This window comes from Falco biarmicus, chromosome 4 (assembly GCF_023638135.1).
Source record: "Falco biarmicus isolate bFalBia1 chromosome 4, bFalBia1.pri, whole genome shotgun sequence".
NCBI lineage: Eukaryota > Metazoa > Chordata > Aves > Falconiformes > Falconidae > Falco > Falco biarmicus.
The window spans coordinates 112,187,207-112,207,721 of NC_079291.1; the positions used below are offsets into that span (position 1 = coordinate 112,187,207).

The window sequence follows — 20,515 nt, forward strand, 5'->3', positions numbered from 1 at the left end:
CGGACGGCGGCACCGCTAGGGGGCAATGGCTGCGCAGCGGGGCCGGCTGGCGGCCGCGGCCCGGGGGCTCGCCGGCAGCCGGGGCTGGCTTCTGGATGAAGGGCTGTCCCCGGCTGCCCCCCGGCTCCTCCCGGCTGCCCCCGGCTCCTCCCGCCTGCCCCCGGCTCCGGGTGCCTCGGGGCTGCCGGGAACAAGGCGCTGGAGGCTCCTGGGCTGGCAGGGGTGGGCGCAGCACCGCGGAGACCCCGCGGGCTCCTGGGCTCGGTGAGTAGCGGAGAAATGGGTTTGCGGTTCCCACGAGGGCCGGGCCGGGCAGCCCCCCGCGCCGCGGAGAGCCGGCAGGAGGGCCCCGGCCCCGCTGGGGGCTCGGTGGGGCGGTGGGACACGCAGCTGCCCCGCAGCCGCCCGCTCCGTCCCACTCCATCCCCCTCTCCGTCCCGCTCCGTCCCGCTCCGTCCCCTCCGTCCCGCTCCGTCCCGCTCCGTCCCCTCCATCCCGCTCCGTCCCGCTCCGTCCCCTCCATCCCGCTCCGTCCCGCTCCGTCCCCTCCATCCCCCTCCATCCCGCTCCGTCCCGCTCCGTCCCGCTCCGTCCCCTCCATCCCCCTCCATCCCGCTCCGTCCCGCTCCGTCCCGCTCCGTCCCCTCCATCCCGCTCCGTCCCCTCCATCCCCCTCCATCCCCCTCCATCCCGCTCCGTCCCGCTCCGTCCCGCTCCGTCCCGCTCCGTCCCCTCCATCCCCCTCCATCCCGCTCCGTCCCGCTCCGTCCCGCTCCGTCCCCTCCATCCCCCTCCATCCCGCTCCGTCCCGCTCCGTCCCGCTCCGTCCCCTCCATCCCCCTCCATCCCGCTCCGTCCCGCTCCGTCCCCTCCATCCCCCTCCATCCCGCTCCGTCCCGCTCCGTCCCACTCCGTCCCCGCTCCCAGGCACGCGGAGCCGAGCCTGCCACTCTCTGCCGCGGGTGCAATAGGAAGTTTGTGCAATGATCTTTCTGGTCCCATCTAGCAATGCCTGAACTGGGCTCCCAGGGGTTTTGTTGTGTTGCTGCTGTGGCAGGGCTCTCACTCCCCAGAGCTGGTTCTACCGGGGCTTCTTGAACCTGCTGCTGTGCTTGGACGCGGTGGTTTAACAGCCCCAAATCTCGTCTTGGGTGGGTCATCACTGAACGCCCAGCCCGTGCTGGGGGCTCCTCACTGCTCAAGGACAGCTCTGTCGGATTTCCCACACACCCCCAAGTAAAAAAATCAATCTTTTGCCTCCAAGAGGTTGTGACAGCCTTGATCTGAGGAGAAAAAATAGCCTCCCTGGTCCATCAGGGAATTGTCCCCTGCTTGGGCTTCATGAAATCTGTCAGGACAGAGCAACTGTGCTTCTTCAACCCCCCTCTCTGCAATGCCTCAGCCCTCGGAAACCTCGGGCCGTACAGTATAGCAGGCAGAAAAGAAACAAAGCGTGGAAAATGCTGGGTGCTCTCCAAAGGAGTCCTTTAACTAAGGTTCCTTCTACTTGGAAGCATCGCAGAGCCTGGGTGCGGATAGCCGGAGCCGGGTCCCTTACATCCTTCGAGCGGCTTGAAAGTAACGGGGGCAGGTTTCAGTGCGATGGGTTGTGACATTCAGGTTGAGCGTGGGAGGGAGAAGCCTCAGTGTTTGTGTCTAGAAAAAAAACAAACCAATGCACTTGATGAAATTAAATTAAGACAAAGAGAGTTATTTCTTCCTGTCTTTGAAATAAGATTGCCTCTGGCGTAAGTGCGCGGCAGCCTGGCCAAGGGATGCACTGTCCGCAGGGAATCATCAGGAGGCATTGCACGGGCAGCTGCAGCTGCGCTTTGGTAAGCCCTGAGCCCCAGGTTGCTGCCATGGCTGCATTTAGCCGAGCACTTTATTGCCCATAAGGACCCACTGCATTAATCTGGCTGCCGGGCACTGGTGTGAAATTTCTGCTAAGCTGGGAACCAGCAGTTTTTGATGCAGCTGTGTGCACAGGAGAGGAGGGGAAAGTGCTCTAGAAGATCTGGTCACAGAGTTGCAGCTACCCCGCACACATGCTGGCCACGCGACCCATGCATAAGCCATGGGGAGCTTTCTCTTTGCCAAGCGGAGCGTGTCCCAGTTTTCTGCCAGCCGCTCCTTGCACAGCCTTCAAAGGGAAGGGGGTCTGGCAGCCCTGATGGGTCACTGACTTGACATGATGGGTTGCTAGAACATACAGATTTCTCCTGCAGAGTTAACGGTATTGAAAACAACAGAGACAAAACCACCCTTGTGATTTATGAGCTGGGGATAGGGAAGTCAATCTGAAAGCCAGGGCAGAGATATCAGCTCTATAAGAAATATGGGAAGAATTCATCCCTAATCTAATCTCACTGAATTCCACAAGGGTGCAAGACAGGGATCATTTGCTCTGGTTCCTTAGGTTGAGAATTAAACAGGAAACCCCCAAGGATGTGAGTTGTTCTCCCAAATACCAATGTGCTTATGCGTGGAGGATGCAGACGGGTTGCCATGGTCCAAGCCATCACGTTCGGCTCAATAAGAGGTGATGCCAGGCTGTGGGGCTGCCAGGCAGCGGCATCCAGCAGCACCAAACTCAAGCAGAGGGAGCGGGAGCCAAGCCTGGGTCCTCGGCAGGACTCGCTGCTAACGATGCTCTTTGCCAAACCGAGCCCTTGAGCCAGCAGGGCTGGCAGATGTTCCTGCTGGTGAGGGTTTCTGGCTGCCTCGCTCTCTGCTGTGCTCCTGTGACACCCTCTTAGGAGCTGTTTACAGCAAGGATGAAGATTTATTGTAAACCTTGGCTCCTGGTCTCTCAGGGCTGCCTCTTGCTCCAAGTTTGGTCTATCCGCCCTCCAGCTGGGATTACAGGGAGAGGCGGCTTTGAGAGCGCGGGGTAATTAGGTCTCTACAGGCACTCGCTCATGCAGTTAAAAAACTGCTGTTGAAAGCAAAGGCAGACATAGAAATCAGTTAGCTGAGTAACCTCCTGGCCCAAGGGGCAGCTTGGAATGGCTTTTGGATTGGGAATGGGGGACAGACCCAGCCTCACCCACCCTCTTTGAGGAGCCCTGCTCAGGAGACCCCCCTCCACCCTGCTGGGGTTGGCAAGGAGCTCCTGCAGAAGGTGGGCTGCAGTGGGAAAGAGTGAAAATGGTGTTACCTGTTCTGGACTGGGTCTCCAGCCTTGGTTCTCCCTGGTCCCTGCGAGCCGCCTGTCGCCTCCCCACCTATTTCTCACTTCTGCCCTGCTTACAGGAGCGGGCTGCACCCTCTCCGATTCTTTTTTCCTGGGGAACTGAAGCACAGAATGGCAAAATGACCAGTGTAAGGTTGTAGGGCTGGGCTCACAGGGCAGGAGTCCAAGTCATTCTGCCTCCCTGAAAACTAGATTATCCCCAATCACAGCATAAAACCCCAGCGCCTACTTGTAGCTAGATGCCAAGGAATGAGCGATTTCATGGTACCCAGGAGAGAGCACTCCATATTCCCAGCAAAAAATAAGCCTTTATTATTCCCCAGTGTGGACACTGTAGGATATTTGGGCTCTGCCGTCTCCACACTCAGTGACCCCATGTGCCCCCTGATCCATGCCCGGCTCCACTGTACCTGCAGGCATGCCACACGCATGCTCCAGGCTAGCACAGCCCAGCTCCGCCAGCGGGATGGCACGGCATGGAGCGCAATTGTTGCCAACGTCACCCCCAGTTGACTTGGGAGCCTGCCCAGGATATGCTTTCCCTAAAACAATGCCATTCACAAGCACACGGCCATGTGGGCTTATTGTTCTTGTCTAGCACGCTGGCGAGCTGCCATTTATTGTGTGCAGGAGCTACTCTGCTTCTCCCACCGTTGATTCCAGGTTTATTTCCCCGTTTTCCAGGAGGAGACCATGGGGTGGGGGGAAAAGCTTTCGGTTTCAATCTGTCCATTGTCCACTGAGAAAAGCTGGTCTTCCCACAGTGCATGCTCCCATGCAGGCGGGTGCTGGCAGCTCTGCCACCATGTGCTGGAGCGACACGCTCGCTCATGCACGGGCAGTGATGGAGTCGGGCTTTGTGCTGAGCTGCTCTGTGCTGTAGGAGGATAAAGTATTATTTGGAGGGAGATGGGACACTTGTGGTCAATCCCTGTCCTGCTATGGTTCCCGTTTGGCCACAGGCAGGTCACTTGGTCCATCTGTGCCTCATCTCCACACTGGAATAACGGCAGCCACAGTGGCCTTCCACAGCGGGATGCTGTGCAGATGAGTACGTGGAGGACTGAGGGGCCTTCACATGAAATAGGCGTTGGACAGGAAGGATGTGTCCCGGGAGCAGCACTTGGGTGTGCTGCATGGTGGTGGCTGCTCCTGGGCTGGACTGGCCAGCTGGGGATACTGGCACAGGGGGCTGTGCTGTGAGGAGGTGCCTCTGCTTGTGACCATCCGCTGGGCTGAGTTATCTCTGTTTTGGCTGGCCAGTTAAATGACTGCAGCAAGGGGAGCCATCTGCCTTAGAGCGTGCTGCTGCCAGCAGTCACCCCGGTTTCCCTCACACAAAAGCTACGGCAGCCACCTGACCTGCCTCAACCCCTGACAGATGTGCCTTCATCTTCAGCCTAGCCTGGCGCTGACCTGGTGTCTCCTGGGGAAGGATGAATGAGCAGCCAGCTGGGGTGAACGGCCCAACATCCATCTACAGTGTCTCTGCTGGTCATTGATCCTAGGAAATACCCTGCACAGAAGCTGCAGTCTTGCTCCAGACAACTCCCTTTGCTGTAGCGGAGCTGCTGAGGTGGGGACACAAGGGTGCTCAGCCGCTCAGGAGCTCACTGACAGGCAAAGCTGTGGCTCCGGCTCCCTGCGCAGCATGCCAGAGCAAAGGGCAGCCCGCAGAGGAGGCTGCCGGAGCATGGTGCTCTGCAGGGGTCCGAGGCTTGCAAGCCAGAGAGTTTACCCAGCAATCCAGGCTGTAATTACCAAGGAGCCCAGCCAAGACGCTCTGAGAAGCAGCAGATAACAGTGCAGGCACCCTCCCTCCTCATTAAAATACTTTCTCTAGCAAAGCCCCCCACGCTTGCCCAGCCTGTTCCAATTAGCGGAGCAGGCTGGGGAGAGCAGAGAGCAGGGCTCCCGTTGATGAAAAGAAAACACTGTGGAGCTTTCAAGTGTCAGGGGAGGCGGGTGGCCCCGGCTGGGACAGCGAGAGGCCCTGGGAGTGCGGCCGGCAGCCGTGCTGCTGGCTGCTGGCAGTGGTGGAACGGATGGTCGGGGTCACTGAGCTGCGGAGCAGGTGCTTCACAGCCAGCTCCTGCTGGAATGGCCCTGGGGTTACAGCTGGGGGAACGTGGCGAAGCCAACAGCTCTTTGAGAGGTGCTGAGCATCCCTGCCCAATAGGTCTGGAGGTGGGAAGCAGTAATCCCACTGTGAATGAAGAAAATGTGTGTTATGAATTGTGATTGTGCAGCTTTGTTGCAAAATGCCTTGGCAGCTTAAGGTAGAGGTGGGCTCTGGCTTGGGAGTGCTGGGAAAGGCTGTAGCCTGCCTGTCCAGGGAGTGGGGGTGCTTCTGCGCTCCCCAGGGCTGGTTGTCTCATGAGACACCTCTAGGGAGGGAGCTGTCCCCAGCCCTGGCTCTCTGCCGGGTGCTTCAGAGAGGCCTCCGAGGCTGTTGGGTTGTGCCCACCAGCACCCTGACCAAACCCACCACTTCTTTCCTAGGGGGTACCGAAGGACCAGAGCCCGTGACGCTTGGTGATGGCTGAGCCTGCCCAGCTGCAGCTGGTGGCCCAGAGCTGGTAAGCTCTGTATGAAAACCCTGGTGTCATCCAGCTCCTCTCCCTGGCCGAGGCTTTTCAGCCAGCCTGGGGCCAGAAGCATTAGCAAACCTGTCCCTGGCTAGGGTCTCCTCTAAACTCCTGGCCTGGGAGCCCCTGCCGGGTTTTAGCACACGTGTGATTCACCCAGATCCAGCCTGGAAAGTCTGAAGCCCAGAAAAGGGCTCCTGAGCAGGGCAGAGCTCCCCGAGCCTCCCGAGGGCTGTATTGAATGTCAGGCCATGTGGCGGACAGGTGACAAGGGTGGGTGTCAGCCGGCGCAGCACCGCGGTATAAATGGCTCCGAGGAATGTGGTGCTGCCCCTGGGGACCCCGGGGCTTTGGGGAGCCGGCGCGGTGGGCGGGCAGAGCGCAGGCTCTGCGCTACCTTATTTGGGTACTTCTGCTCCAGCACAATGCCAGCGGGTGGCAAGACCCCTCCCAAATGTGAAAGAATTTTAAGCTTCTCAATTGCATTAGGAGGAAGGTTGGGAGTTCAATATGCCAAGTCAGTCCAGGGTTTAACACAAGTTAATCTGGAGTTGAATACACTGAGTCAGTCCTGGCTGGGCTGAGGGGAGCTGTGCGCCTGCTGCCCAGCGCGAGACACGCTTGCTCCACACTTGTCTCACCTCCTTGACCCTCCACTTTGCCTGGAGATGAGCCCAGCTGTCTCCCTCCAGATTTGCCTCTGTGCCACTACCAGCTGCCGGCCTGTGGTGGTTTGGCCGCTCTGGGAGCCCTGGGCTGGGCAGCATCCCGCAGCCACCTGCCTGGGCTGGGGCTTGGCAGCAGCACTTGGCACTGCTCTGTGCCGGGGTGCAGGCACAAAAGCTGTGAAGAGGTGGGCAAGTGCGGTGCAGGTATGGCAAGGAGAGAGCTGGAGGGTGCGCAGGGCCCCAGGAAGTCCGTGCCTGCCTAGGCTTTCCCTGAGGTGTATTTGCCTGGACTCAGTGGTCCGGTGGCACTGGAAGCTGCTGGTACTCTGGTAGCATTTTTGGTGAGAGGAGGCTTGCGAGGTGCAATTGCACTGCATCTCCATCTGATTTTCTCTGCACATTGGACCCACTACCTGCCTGCTGCTGGATGCCCTTGGGATTAATTAAAAAGAGGAATGGCGGAGGTTACTTGACTGGCACTACCTGGCTCAAGCGGCAGAGTCAGAACACCGAAAAGCCCTTCAGGAGCCACTGGCTGAAAGCACAAGCCAATCCAGCCCATCACCGTGCAGTGAGGCAAGGCCAGCTGCTGGGCCACCTCCCTGGCCTGATGCCCGAGAGCCAAGCCAGAGCAGGCTTCACCTCTCCCGGTAGCAAGGGAAAGGTAGGGGCTGAGCCAGCGGCCCCCTGAGAAAGGGATTAGCAGGACGTTAAGTGAAGCCAGCTCCTTATCGCTTCATAAACAGTTAATATCCTGGCTGGGCTTGGGCTTGGGCTTGGTAACTCCCCATTCGCTTTTAAAGGACGTGGTCCCAACCGCAGTGTGCCTTACGCTGCTGAAACTTCAGGGAGACCAGCACTGCCCGAGGAGATGCTGCCCTGCCCCTCCCGACATACGGCCTTACCCCCCCACAGGCACGCTCCCACCCTCCAGGCTGTGGCGCGGAGGGCAGAGGCAGCTGGGCTCGGCGGGGGCCACGGTGCCGGCGGGACCCACCACCCGGGATGGACTCACTTTGGCAGCGCAGCGGGGAGGGGGCAAGCCAGCTGCAGCGCCGAAGGTCCGTGCTCGTGCTGCAGCGCAGCAGGCAGGCGCTTCGTGTGGCATGCCAGGGCTGAGGGTCCGGCAACATTTACACATCGGCACACAGAAAAAGGAAGTAAGGGGGAAAAGTGCTCATGCTCGGTGGGGTCAGCACAGGCAGTGAGGTCCCCTGACACCACCCAGGCCACAGGGCTGTCCCTGCCCCATCGCTGTTATCAGCCGGTGCCCATTCGTGAGGAGCCCCGCTGCCTGGCAGGGGGACGTGCTGAGGGCGCGGTGTGCTGGCAGCACTGGGACCCGTCCCCCCTGCTCGCGGCGCCTGGCACGCTTCGGCAGTGGTGGCTGGCAAGGAAGGATGGTCTGGGGATAATTGCAACCACGGGCTTTAATCTCAGGAGGTGGGAGCATAGGAGGCTGTCGGGAGATGTCCCGGCTGGAAGGCAGCCTGCTGGCCAGCCTTGTCGTGTGATGGCAGAGGAATGCGGGTGAAGCTTGAGCAACCTCAGCCTTCTGCTGCTGCTCAACAGTTCCTCCCTTCAGACCCTCCAAAACTGGCTCCCCTTTGATTGTCGGGGCTCTGTGTAGGCACGTGTGACTTGTGTTACTGAGGGATTTGCTGAAATCCTGCCATTTCACAGGGCGCACCATGGTGCCTCGATGCCACCTGGGCTCCGACGCTGGGTTTTGTGGTCCCAGGTCTGGTGTCAGGCTGCAGGAGCAGCACATCCCCCTTCCACAAGCAGCTCAGCACTACAGGCTTCCCTGGTGCTGCTCCTGCCCCAGCCAGGCAGCTCCAGGAGAAGGAGGGAGGGAGCCAAGCGCCCACCCTGGTGGCTTTGTCCTCCTGGTTTGAGAAGGACAACAGCTGCCTCTCCCTGCAGCTGCCAGGGCATCCATCATCCTGCGTAGGATGGAGGGGAACAACCGGGGCCCTGGCCTGAGCAGGGAGAGTTTCAGTGCCTGCATGGGCAGGAAGGGGGGCAGGCAGTGCGTTAGGAAGGGGGACAGTGGTGGGCAGAGGTGCATGCCAAGGCGCACGTCCTGCAGCTCCAGCTGTGCACACTCCTCACACACCTGGTCCTGCACAGGGTGCGGTGTGCAGCTGTCCTGTCTGCTGGACCTGGCTTTGCCCCTCAGTTTCTTTGCCGGGGTGAAGGTCCTTTCTCTCAGCTTCTCAAAGTGGTGGAGAGGGGACCACGCACCCCCAGGGCTTCTGCTGGGGGCAGCGGGACAGGTTCAGGAGAGCGGGGCTGGGGTCTGGAAGCCAGGTCTTGGGTGCTTGGCAGCCTCAGGCAGCACCAGCCCCACGGAGGGGGTCTCAGCTCCATGAGGCTCTCCCCTCTCACAGTGCAACGGTTCTGTTCCCCCGTGGCGAGGGTCACTGCGGTTGAATGTTGACATGGGGTGCGGCCCCTCTCCCCCTCCCCGCTCCTCTCCCCTGAGGTCCCCCAGCTGTTGGGGACCAGCATTCCCCCGCTGCCCGCGCTCAGCCACCCCGCAGTGTAACTGAAGAAGGCACTAGGCTGCAAATGGTGTGTGGGGATTAGCTGGGACACAATCGGGGCCTGTGAAAGCGGCGCAGCACATGGCGGGCAGCGCATGGCGGGCTGCGCTGGGCAGGGAGGAGCACAGGGGCTGCGCGTAGTGCCGCAGGGTGGCTGAGGGCTTGGGTTCAGCAGGCTTGTCCTTGGGAGATAATCCATAGCCTGATAAATCCACTGCGGGGGCCCTTCCCCCTCTGAAATTTGGGCTGTTTTACACTATTCACGCAGCAAATAGGCATTGTCAGGAGGAAATTGGTGCTTTCACGGATAAACAATTCCCTCCCACACCCGCATGTCTCAAACAGGAGGGATTTGTCTCTTCCCTGTGCTGCTCCATCTCTGCAGGCCCTTCCAGAGGTCTTTGTCTCCAAAGGAAAAATTCAGCTCCATGCCACGGAACAGTGGCCCAAGCTGGCAGCCCAGAGCCTTAAGGCTGTTGGACTTCTGCAGGTCACCGGTGGAGGGGAGGGCATGGGGCGACCACTGGGACCAGGGCATCTGGTGGACTGCTGGCATAGAACCAGCACCGCGATGGCACCAGCCGTGCCACCACCAACACCAAGGTCCTCCTGGTGACTGCCAGCCCCTGGCACAGGGCTGCTGTCACCCATGTCCTCCCCCTCAGGTCCTGCTGTGCCCGGAGTATGAAACCTTAACCCCCAGGCGTTCCCTCGCCCAGCAGCCTGCCCTCATCAGCACTTCCCTCTCCAAACTGAGATGGAAATACTTGCAGCTCCGGACAGTTGATTATTTAAAGCTGTCGGGAGTGTTTAATTTAACCCTGGATTCATCATCCGCAGCTTGTTTCCATCCACGAGACACCCGCGCTCCCCCTCCCAGTGTAAACGCTGCCTCTGCTGAGCTCTTCACCTCTGGGCAGACTTGGGCAGAGGTTGACAGGCAGGGCTGTGGCCCCACCGCGTGCTCCCCAGGTGTCCCCGCTCTGGCTGGCACAGCGAGGGATGCCCCTGTGCCAGGGGCTGCGGGCACAGCCGGGCCGCGGAGCTGCTGCGGGGATTTTAGCTGTGTGTCAGGAGATGGACAAGCTGAGTCCCTCACTGCTGCCTGGGCACAGCAAGGGGGGAACCTCGAAGTCTTGGTGAAAGAGTGACATATGGGGAAGCCTTTCTTACTGGAAGTTACCCTCTGACAGGTTTTTTTTTGCCTTGTCCCCTGCAAGCCCCTCCAGCAAGGTCCTTACCTTTTCTGACCCTGCACCCAGCTCTCCCAGGGCTCTGGGGTCCTCTTGTGTGTGGCTGCAGCTTCTGCCACCATCAAACCTGCCTTTGGCATCCCCAGGGCAAGGAGACAAAGTGCTGATATGGCCGAGCTGCACATGGGAGTGTGCACGCCTGCCCCAGCGCCCCTGCCCCACTGCAGGCATGCGGAGCATCCCTAAACCTCACCCCGCAGCCATGCGTGAGCGTGTCCTGGAGGCAGGAGCAGTGCCCTGCCTGCCATCCGCAGAATCCCAACCCACCCTGGCATCCTCTGGAGCTCTGGGTCATGAAAGGTTCCTCCCAGGGCTGTCTTAGCCCAAACCTAAGCCTAGCACAGGCCCTGCTCCATTTATAGAAAGCTGCAATTAGAGGCCAGTGTTTTCCCAAGTCCTCCAGCAACACAATGTGCATTGCCAAAGAGAAACAAATCCCTGCCAAGTCCTTGCGATGACCTCCGGATAGCAGTGCTCATTCAGGGCATGGCTGTGAGTCCACAGGACAGGTCTGGGAGCATCCCCAGCGCAGGAAAGCCACTCGCCATCTCTGCCTGCTGGGAAGGCACTTGGGGAAGCAAGGGCAGCGTTGCTAGTGGGTGCCCGGTGTGGCTGGTGGGGTTCCTACCTGGGAACCTCCCCCTCCACAACCAATCTGTCGAGCACTGAGTAATTTCAACCTAGCTAAACCCATCATGTTTGTGATTTTTTTTCCCCTAGGCAGATCTGCTGAAAAGTCTGCCCAGGAAAGGAGTAGATGAGTTGAGAAAGCAGCTCCAAACTACAGAGACAAAAAATGGCACAGCCACCATCCTGAGGTCACATCCAGGTCCCAGGGTGGTGCCAGGTCTCCTAGGATGGGAGAAGGCTCGGCAGCAGCAGCACGTTGTGCTGGCCAGAGCAAGAGCAAGGCAGTGCTGAGGGCAGGGAGCAGGCAGAAGAGGAGCTGTGCTGCGGGGCTGCTGGCCACCGGCTGCTGGCCACCGGCTGCTGGCCACCGGCTGCTGCTCGCTCCCTGTCTGCCAGGAAGGAGAGAAACCCCAATTCCGCAAGCCCCAAACCTCCTCCCTGAGGAGAGCTGTGCGCTTCTTCTTGTGGAAGGCAGAGACCAAGGCAGTGGGAAAGGCTCGGCTGCACTGTCCCTCCTACAGCCCTTCACCGGGATGGCAGAAACCCCCTGCTCCTTGTGCCAAGAGCCTCTGGCCAGGAATGAGCCAAAAAGCTCATTTAATTCTTCCAGCAATGTGACCGGAAGGACCTAATATGCAGGAAGAGGGGGAGTCAGAGCTGCCATTTAGGGACTGGCACATTTATAAATGGGGAAAAAACATCCAAATTGCCTGAACTAATTGTCAGGCCGGCCCCGCTCCCTGCGGGAAGTGTGGGAGCTGGTGGATGAGGCGGTGAAACCCTGTACATCTCTGAGGGGGGATAAATGTAAGACAGTCCTTCCAGCCTGCAGCATCCCAGAGCCAACGGATGCCGGTGGCCTTGGAGAGGTCTGTGGTGAGCGGGCAATTTCCAGAGCTACTGGCCAGAGCGATGTATTGTGTGCGCACACAGCTGCAGCTGATGCTGAAGGGATCACGAAAGTGGCGTTTATAGACAGCACTCCAAAACATTAATTCCCCCTTCAGCGAAATGGACAAGATTTAACCCCAAGCTGAGATAAGATAAAGATCAGGGTTCTCTCACCAGGGTCTGGCCAAGCACTGAGGTCTGAGCAGATATTTAGCAGGGATGCCCAAGCTCTGAGATCTGTTGGAGGGTGTACTACTCCCCAGGCACTCCTCGCCTCTTCCCTCACGTCACTTCCACAATGCTCAGATCCAAGCGCTCCTGAGTACCACGTGCTGTAGGCATGCCGACATCACACCGCACCCCTCCCCTAGGCAGGCTGTAATAGCTGGTCTTCTGAAGTCCCTGGACATGAAACGTGCTGGAGCCCCCCAGGGGGTAGCCGGGACAGCCATGAGCAGGTCTCCCAGCCACAACAGCCTTTCCCAGTACCCAAACTGGCCCTGTGCGCACCAGCTGTTTTGCCAGCTCCCGGAGGTGGAGGGTACAGGGTGTCCCAGTGGGGACAGGCATGGCTCACAGCAAGGGAGATGTTCAGAAATCCTCCTCACCCTACCAGAACCATCGATGACTGGCTGAGGCTGCAAGGACAGCCTCCTTAGCCCCCTGCTTTTCCTCCCAGCCCGGCCAGTTCAGGCTGTGTGAGCTCCTGAAGACGAACCTTGTCTCCCCCCAAGCCTGTGCTCCCCGGGAGGGTGGGCCCCGGCCACCCGGCAGCCTGCAGGTGCTCTGCCCAGATAAACACCGACGAGGCACTCGCGGCGGGTGCCGCAGGGTGCCCAGCCTGTGCTTTGTCACCCTGTCCCATGCAGCGCTCGCTGTGGCACTGACCTTGCCCTGCCACAGGCTGCACCACAGCCCCAGCTCGTTCTGCAGCGCTGTGGGTGTGCAGGCGGCTGGACACTTGCTCTTGGTGGCTCCTCTCTGCCAGGCAGCTGGCCTGACATCTTCTCAGGGACGGAGCCATCACCTCTCGTCCCTCGAGCACCCTTCCCAGCCAGCGGCTGTTGGGACCAGGGTCCTGACCCGCACGCAGCTGGCCACAGTGCAACCTTCCTCCTTCTCTGCTTGCAGCTGGTGGCAAAGGCATCATCTCGGCGCTGGACAATGGTGCTGTGAGGGTGAGCTGCCCCTTCCCCACTGCTGAGCACCAGAATGCATGCGCTCCCCCGCCACAGCCTGCCCCTCGCTGCGCTCCTCTGCCTGCTCCTGCAGCAGCCGGGCAGCAGCCAGGCATGGAAGCAGCATGCCCCGCGCCTTCGCCTCGCCTACAAAGGTAAGGGGGCCACCCAGGCAGATTTTCTTAGGGTCTGCACCTTGCTTGGGAGGGTTGGGAGAGCATCCTGCAGGCAGGGAGTGAAGGGGTGGCCAGGGCTCGGGGGAGGCAGGCAGTAGCCCCACAGCTGTGGCTGCAATGTCTCCATGTGTTTGGCCCTCGGGAGGTTCCAGGGATGCACAGCCCTTGAGGGTGCTGCATCGGCGCTGCTGGCATCGGAGAAGGAGCCTGAGAGGGAACATCTCACCCTGGTCCAGCGCAGCACTGGGACTGGAAGGGATGTCTCCTGCTCAGACTGGCTCTGGGCATCTTACAGTATGTTCTGGGCTAGAGCTGGACCAGGCAGCCCCAGGGGAATGTCCCCTGCCTTCATGCTTACAGTGCAGTGGGGACACAGCCCCAGGCAGTGCTGCCAGCCCCTTCCCCTGCCTCCCCCCACAGTCCTGCCCCAGCCCAGCCCTCCTGCCTTCACCCCTTCCTTCCTCCAGAGCAGGGACTGATCCACACTGCAGATCATTACCCTGCTGCGCTTTACCCTTCCCCCCCTGCATCTGTCTTGCCTGTTTAGATTATGAGTTCCTCAGGGGAGGCACAGTTTGCTCTTCTTGCGCCTGATGGAAAGGGAGCCTGCTTTTGGTGATCTGAAGACGTAGCAAGAGCAAACTGACAGGGAACACAGTACACAGCCCACCGGAGAAGTGCGAAAGGGGAGTCTGTAGGGAAAGGGTCTCTGAAGGGGAACGACATGAGCAGTTGGAATAGAGCCCTGCTAGCCTGGCAATGGGTCACCCTGCCATGGACCTGCGGCATGGACTCAGCCAGTTTACCTGCTTTTGGTGTCTCCTACGTGAAAAAGAGCAAGCTGCTCTGAAGGACAGGCAGCTCAGCACGTCCCCAGAGCTGCCCTGGACATGGTGGTCAGCAGGGCTCAACTAGCTCCTCACCACATCTGGGAGGTGACAGTGCAACTTTCCCACAGGCATGGCACTCAAAGCTCTGGGGCCATCCTCTTGGGCTGCTCCATCACCCCGAGAGGCTGCTCTCTGGCCAGGGACAGCTAGCAAGGTGGAAGATGTCCCCAGCTTGTGGCTGGAGAGGGCTGGACCTCCCAGGGATGCAGGATAACCCTGCTGGGAGATGGTCCCACTGATAGCCCAGCTGGGAAACACAGCGCAGGGTCTGTCTTGCCTTGGAGCCGGAGGAGGCAGAGCAGGATTGCTGGTGCAGCAGGAGCACAGAGGCACTGCTGACTTCAAAGCCCCACAGTGTCCTGGGGCTGCGCATGCCAAAAACCTTCAAGTCTGAAGTCTTGGGCAGAGGCAGAAGAGGAAGCTCCCAGCATCAGGAGGGCTCAAGGACAAGGCGAACAATGGCAAGGGATGTGACTCATGGACAGCACTGGGCAGGTTCAAGGACACAATGCTTTGAGATGTTTAGGTTAAAAACCCCTAGAAGAAAAAAAGAATAAAAGGAGGCCTTTGAGAGTCCGTCTACAGGATCAGCCTTGCCTTCAGATCCCAGCATGGGGGAGGCAGGCAGACCCCTTGGCGGGGCAGGGGGAGAAGATGCAAGCAGGCTTGAGACAAGGAAATGACAGCACCGAAGGCTGGGAGAGCAAAGGAAGGATAGGGCATGAGGCACAGGGCCAGGAACAACAGCGGTGGCTCCCACCCTGCTGAGGAGACGGTTTGTAATAGCGTGCTGGCAATCACGGCCGCGAGAGCGGCAGCCTGTGGCTGGCCTGGGTCAGCCCCACCGCTGCCCAGCGCTGAGCCTCTATTTTTTCTCAGGCCATACAGCAGTGCAGCTCTGCAGCGAAGCCACAGCACGCCTCCCAGCTCCTTTTACTGTCATAATCCAGCGCAGGCACAGCTAGGGCTTGGCAAATGGGTCTCCTGCCATCCTTTGATCTGCAGCCAGCCCAGCTGGGCAGGACCCAGAAGCCATCACCATGCAGCAAGTGCTCAGCAGCGCAGGAGGCTGGTGGGTCCCTGGTTATCAGCACCAAAAGCTGCGCTGGCATGTCCCTTATCAGCCAAAGGCAGTGAGGGCCTGGAGCCTGATTTAGCACCAAGCTTCCCCTGGGCTTCAGGGATCTCCTCCATGGTCAGCTCTGCCTGAGGGCTGGGGGAAGGGGACAGGACAGCCCGCCGGCACAGCCGGGCTCTGACCCCAGGAAGCCCAGGGTCGCCGTGTGCTGAGGATGCTGTAGCTAAGGGGCAGGCGGAGGTGATGGATGGGACAAAGCGGTTACAGTGGTCCCGACAATAAACACCGTGGCCTTGGGAGATAATAAACACAAAGAAAAGGATGTTTCTCTGGGCTCATCCGCTGGTTTAGCCACCATGCAGCTGCTGCAGAGAGTGCCCAGTTCCCTGCCTCAAGGATCAAGGTTTGAATCAAACGCCTTGTGCATGTAGCTGGACCGAGGGCTAGAAGAGGTGTTTGTGCGCAGTAGCTTCCTGTGTATGGGGTTGGGATCCACAGCACCTGACGTCCTTGGTGAAGGAGCAGAACTGTGCCACAGTGTCAGGCTCAGCCCCTCACAGTCATTCATCCTGCCAGAGGTGGGAGTGCAGGGCAGTGAGTCATTGCCGGGTCCACAGCAGCAGGGAGAGCACCTCTGTCATCCTGCCTGACCTTGGCCTCGGATGAGGCTGGGGCAGGTCAGAGGGTGGCCAGCAGGTGACATTCCCTGGGACCAGTTTTGTCCCCACTCCGATTAATTATACCTATGTACCAGATGAATGTTTGACCTTCCCCCTGACCCCAGCCCAACTGCCCAGTGCCCTGTCTGACATTTTCCCCTGGATCAGGCAGGTCCCAGGAGCGCTGGCAGACACTGGAGGGTGGATGATGCACAGCAGCCCGCTGGGCACACAGCAGTGACAACGGCCTGCAGGCAGGGACAGGAATTCCGTTGTTAATGCCATTCAGCTGGTGGGAAAGGCTTGGAAATCTGCTTCTCCGCATCCACAGCACCCAGATAGCCCTTGGGCACCCAGGGGTAGGGGGGAAGTGAGGTGACGCTATGCACAGCTTCTGTGGGAGCAGGAAGAGGGCCAGGAGCTCCCCAGCACAGCTGGAAGTGGCACCTGGCAGAGCAGCATTTGCGTCCCACAGTAACTGGATCTGTGGCCCCGGAGGAAGGAGAGAAGGAAACGCTAGCTGGGAGCGAGCCTGGCTGCAGCGTGCGGATGTGGGCAGGGATCCCTGCCTGCTGCCTGGGGCCCAGCAGGTCCTTCCCCCACAGGGACAAGCGGACGTCAATGGCATTTCCATCCCACATGCATTGGCCCCACGTCCCCTCTGCCCTGGAAACAGGGTGGAAGGAAGAGAGACGCAACCTCCCGGGTCAGCCGGTCCCCTTTGGATGGAGCCACGCCTGTGCCCACGTATATCCCACCTGTGCCCGTGCCCACGCACACCCCACCTGTGCCCAGGGCCACATGTACCCCTGCGGTCCCAGCCAGGCAGCACCTGCTTCCCTTGACAGCTCCCCTCCCTCCGTCCCTGACACACTGCTCCAACTGACATGACTCTGGGTAATCTCTCAGCCAGGACTTTACAGGTTGCCCCGGGTTTCCAGTCACACTCCACTTCCCCCCAGCCCCCATCCAGCAGCAGCCTGTCTCCATCTCCTCTTCCCAGAGCCCTGGTTTCGCCCTTTCCCTGCACAGCACCAAAGCCAAGAGCAGCCTTGCCAGCACAGCCAGCCTTCACACTGTCCCTTGCTGGATCCCACCACTTCTAAAGAGGAAACTGATGTGTTCTGATTTCTGGAAGCTCTAAGACCCACCTCAGCACTGATCTCCCTGCCTTGATCCCTGGGAGCAGGCACTGGCTGGGGCGGCAGCTGCCGTGACCTGTGCACGGTGCTGGGGATGCTCACCCTGGCAGCCAGCCCCCAAACTTGGCACTGCGCATCACGGAGCTATGTGAGCCCTGGGAGGTTTCAGGAGTGGCTAACCAAGAGACAAGAGCTTATTGTCCCTCTTGCACACTCATATGTCCACAACTGTGCTGGAGGGGCCATGCGAGCCACCCCTGGGCTTCTGCACAGGAGGAGCTACAGCCTGAAGAGCAGAGCCTTTCCCGCTGCCCTGCCCCCGCTCCCCAGAGCACACTGGGTCCGTGGCACACTTTCCCCCTCACTCTTCCCTCCGGCAGTGCCAAAGGGATACTCTTAAAAGCCCCTTTTCCTGAGCCAGTCTAACACGGGGTTTGGGCTGTCTCTGAGGACACCGTGGGAAACATGGGGGGCGGTGGGTGCAGGGTCAGGGCTGCACCAGGGACACAGCGGAGTGTCGCAGCACTATCAAAACTGGCCGGCTGCAACAAGGCTTTTACCATTCCATCCCAGGTTAACTTCAGTAAGTAGTTCCCTCACCTTGCCCCAGCACGGCCATCAATCCCCCACAGGGTTTCAACAGTTCATCTACTGTCTGCGCTGTTTCTTCATACTCCTCAGGCCAGTGCCTCTGCTTCTGGTCTCTCCTCCATCCAGGGCGGGCGGGCGGGCGGGCGGGCGGGCACTCACCCACTCTCTTCCAGGTCTCTCTTCATTGGCTGCTCCACTTCCATATGGTCCTTAGAGCTATTTAACTCCTTAGCAGGAACCAGCCACAGCTGCACCTTATCCACATCAGCCAACCCACTGCCCCCGAAGCCAGCCCACAGCTGGATATTGTTAATTAACCCAGCTTCATTCCTCTACAGCAGGGGACTTTTCTTACAAGCTGCTTAGGCCAGGGACGATCACCCATGCATCCACCTGTCCCAGTACACCCAGCCACCTGCCGGTCCTTGTGCCGGGGTCAGGCCCAGCAGCCGCTGCCAGACCAGAAGGCTCGGGGGAGCGCAGAGGGGAGCGGTGTCTGGCCAGGCTGCGGCTGCTCTTTCTGTACGGCCTTCCCCTGCGGGATGCTTTGCCCCAGCGAACAGCCAGAACTTTGTGTGTGTAAACTCTCTCGAGAATCCCAGGGAGAACACGCTGGGTGTTACAGCAAGTCCCTCCGTCCTCAGCCCTCTCCCCGCAGCTTCAGGCTCTGGGCTCCAGGAGTGGCTCTGCGAGGCCAGCCAGAGGCTGAGCATCCTGGGCTGCCCCGCACCCTGCAGACAGCCCGGCCAGGCCAGGGCGGCAGGTCTTCTCCTTTGTATGGGCACCACCGGGAAGGCCCACGGGAGGAGGCTTCACCGTGAGCTTTGGGGCACCGAGGGCAGCGCTTTTTCTGCGCCGGCAGTGGCAGGAAGGTTGTGTTCTCTTGGGAAGGGGTGGGTAGCCAGAGCTGTCCCTGGGAGGGGGAGCATGGGGCCTTTGGCTGCCTGTTGTGTCATTCGTGGGTGGGTTTCTCTTTCTCCCACCTTGTGCTCTTCAGATTTGCTGAAATCCAACAGCTCTCGCCTGCTGCTGGCCTCAGGGAACGGGTTGGATTTCCAAGCCCTCTTGGTGGATGAAGACAGGGCCTGGCTGATGGTGGGAGCAAAAAACCACATCTTCCTGCTCCACCTGGACCATCCCAGCAGAGAGCCTGAGAAGGTCAGTGCGGGGAGGAGGGTGTGGGTGTGATCCTCGCCAGACTGGCCTCTTCCTGCGCGGGAGCCGCTCCTCATTCCCATGCTGGGGTGTGGAGGTGGATGTGCTCTCAGCAGCACTGTTCTAATGTCACCGGGGACACATTTACATCAGGATGTCTCAATCACTGGGGTCAACCCGTGCCTGGCAGAGTTGAGCCCTGCTGGGACAGGCCAACGCCGGGGAGGGCCAGGGTGGCTTGGCCAGGAGAGGGGACCTGGGTGGACCCAGGGTGGAAGGGCAGTGCCCGGAGCCCTGCTATCACACCTTGTCCCTGCTGCAAGAGCTACAACAACTCCAGCGGCGAGTCTGCTAATGTCATCCCAAGACATCCTGCTGGCAGGGTGTGCAGATCAAGCCCAACAAAAGAAAAGCCCATTAAGGCGCTGCAGCCTGGCGTTCCCACGGGCTGGGATCCAGGAGAGCCTGCCCACCCACTGGGCGTGCCATGGCCCACCCCGGCTCTGTCCCCAGGCCACAGTCACTCTGAGCCTATTTGGCGGGCTGCCTGCTTGAGCTCGGCCCGGTGCTGGGGGCCCGAGGGGGTGTCAGACCCATTGCAGAGCAGCCCCACATCCTCACTGTGTGCCTGAGCCTGGCAGCGCCTTTCGGCCAAGCCCATTCCCACCGGTGCCGGTGGGAGCCAGCGATCCAGGCAGGTGAGGAAAGCAGGGGTTGCATCGATGGGGTCTTTGTGTTGCAGATTTTCTGGCCAGCCTCCAGGGAGCAGGTTGAGCATTGCCAGCTGGCGGGGAAGAACGTGGAGGTAAGCAGGGCTGGCAGCCCCTGCCCACGGCCTTTTGCAGCTCATCATGGATATTAAACACCCACATCACCCCGACAGGGAGCCTTGAGGTCTGCCTGAGATGAGGGTGTTGAGCCAGCCAGAGTTAAGCTCAGCTTGCCAGCAGCCAAGGCAGGATCTGGCCAGGCTCCCGCATCCCAAGCAGACCAGCCACGGGGCTGGGGACAGGTGCCCAGGCCTGGGCTCAGTCCCCTGACAAACATCTCCCCTTGAGCAGACAGAGTGTGCCAACTTCATCCGCCTCCTCCAGCCCTTCAACCGGAGCCACGTGTTTGCCTGCGGAACCGGCTCCTATCAGCCCGTCTGCGCCTTCATCCAGCTGGGAGCCAGGGGCAAGGTGAGGGACACCTTGGGCAGCCATGTCCCCATTGCAGAAGGTGGGGAGTGACCCCCCACAGTGAGTGGGGGGGAGAGGGAGCCCTGGAGCCTGGGGAGGGTGGCCAGCCAGCCTGGTGCGGTCCTTAACACCCGCATGGCTTTGCTGTGTATGGCGAGCGGCAGCCCCAGCTTGGCAGTGCCGTGGTGCCCCGCGGGGATGGGACCGGGCACTGGCAGCCCCCTCGAGGGACCTGCTTATTGCAGAGCCAAGCACACCAGCCTCCTTCCCACTCTTCTCTACATGCCCAGCTTGTTTCCAGCCTGCCCCAGGCTCACGTGTCCCCTTTGGCTCTGGCAGGGTCCTGGGGCTCCCCCCATGTGGTTGGTGACCCACTCCTTGGAATCGGGGCGAGGACGGTGCCCATACAGCCCCCATGAACCCTTCACAGGGCTCCTCATCGGTAAGAGCGAGTGGGAAGCAGAGGCGATGCTGGGGGGTGGGAGCGCTGGGAATGGTCTGTGCTGGGAGGTGCTGGTAGCCGTGCCTGCACCCTGCTCTGCTGTACGTGGCTGCAGTCCTGGGCTGGTGCCCAAGCATGGGCAAGTGAGAGGAGCCATCCCACAGAGCCCGGTCCTGGCCTGGCTCACCCCAGCATCACGGGTCCTGCACAGATTCCCAAATGCAGGGTGTAGGTCGAGCGGCGTGCAC

At 60.2% G+C, this 20,515-nt stretch overlaps 1 protein-coding gene across 3 annotated transcripts in view; it reads left to right on the top strand.

Moving 5' to 3' along the window:
* LOC130147460 (semaphorin-3D-like) overlaps nt 1-20,515 on the top strand; it is a 25,758-nt gene continuing 5,243 nt past the window's right edge. The window contains exons 1-6 of one of the 3 annotated variants that reach the window (XM_056334581.1): nt 1-264; nt 12,907-13,108; nt 18,506-18,647; nt 19,387-19,449; nt 19,706-19,825; nt 20,165-20,267. In XM_056334581.1, coding sequence (XP_056190556.1) covers nt 96-264; nt 12,907-13,108; nt 18,506-18,647; nt 19,387-19,449; nt 19,706-19,825; nt 20,165-20,267 — 799 coding nt within the window. In that variant the 5' untranslated portion in view covers nt 1-95. Of the gene's footprint in view, nt 265-12,906; nt 13,109-15,924; nt 16,654-18,486; nt 18,648-19,386; nt 19,450-19,705; nt 19,826-20,164; nt 20,268-20,515 lie in introns of those variants that run through there. The other 2 variants (XM_056334582.1, XM_056334583.1) reach the window with 2 other exon arrangements.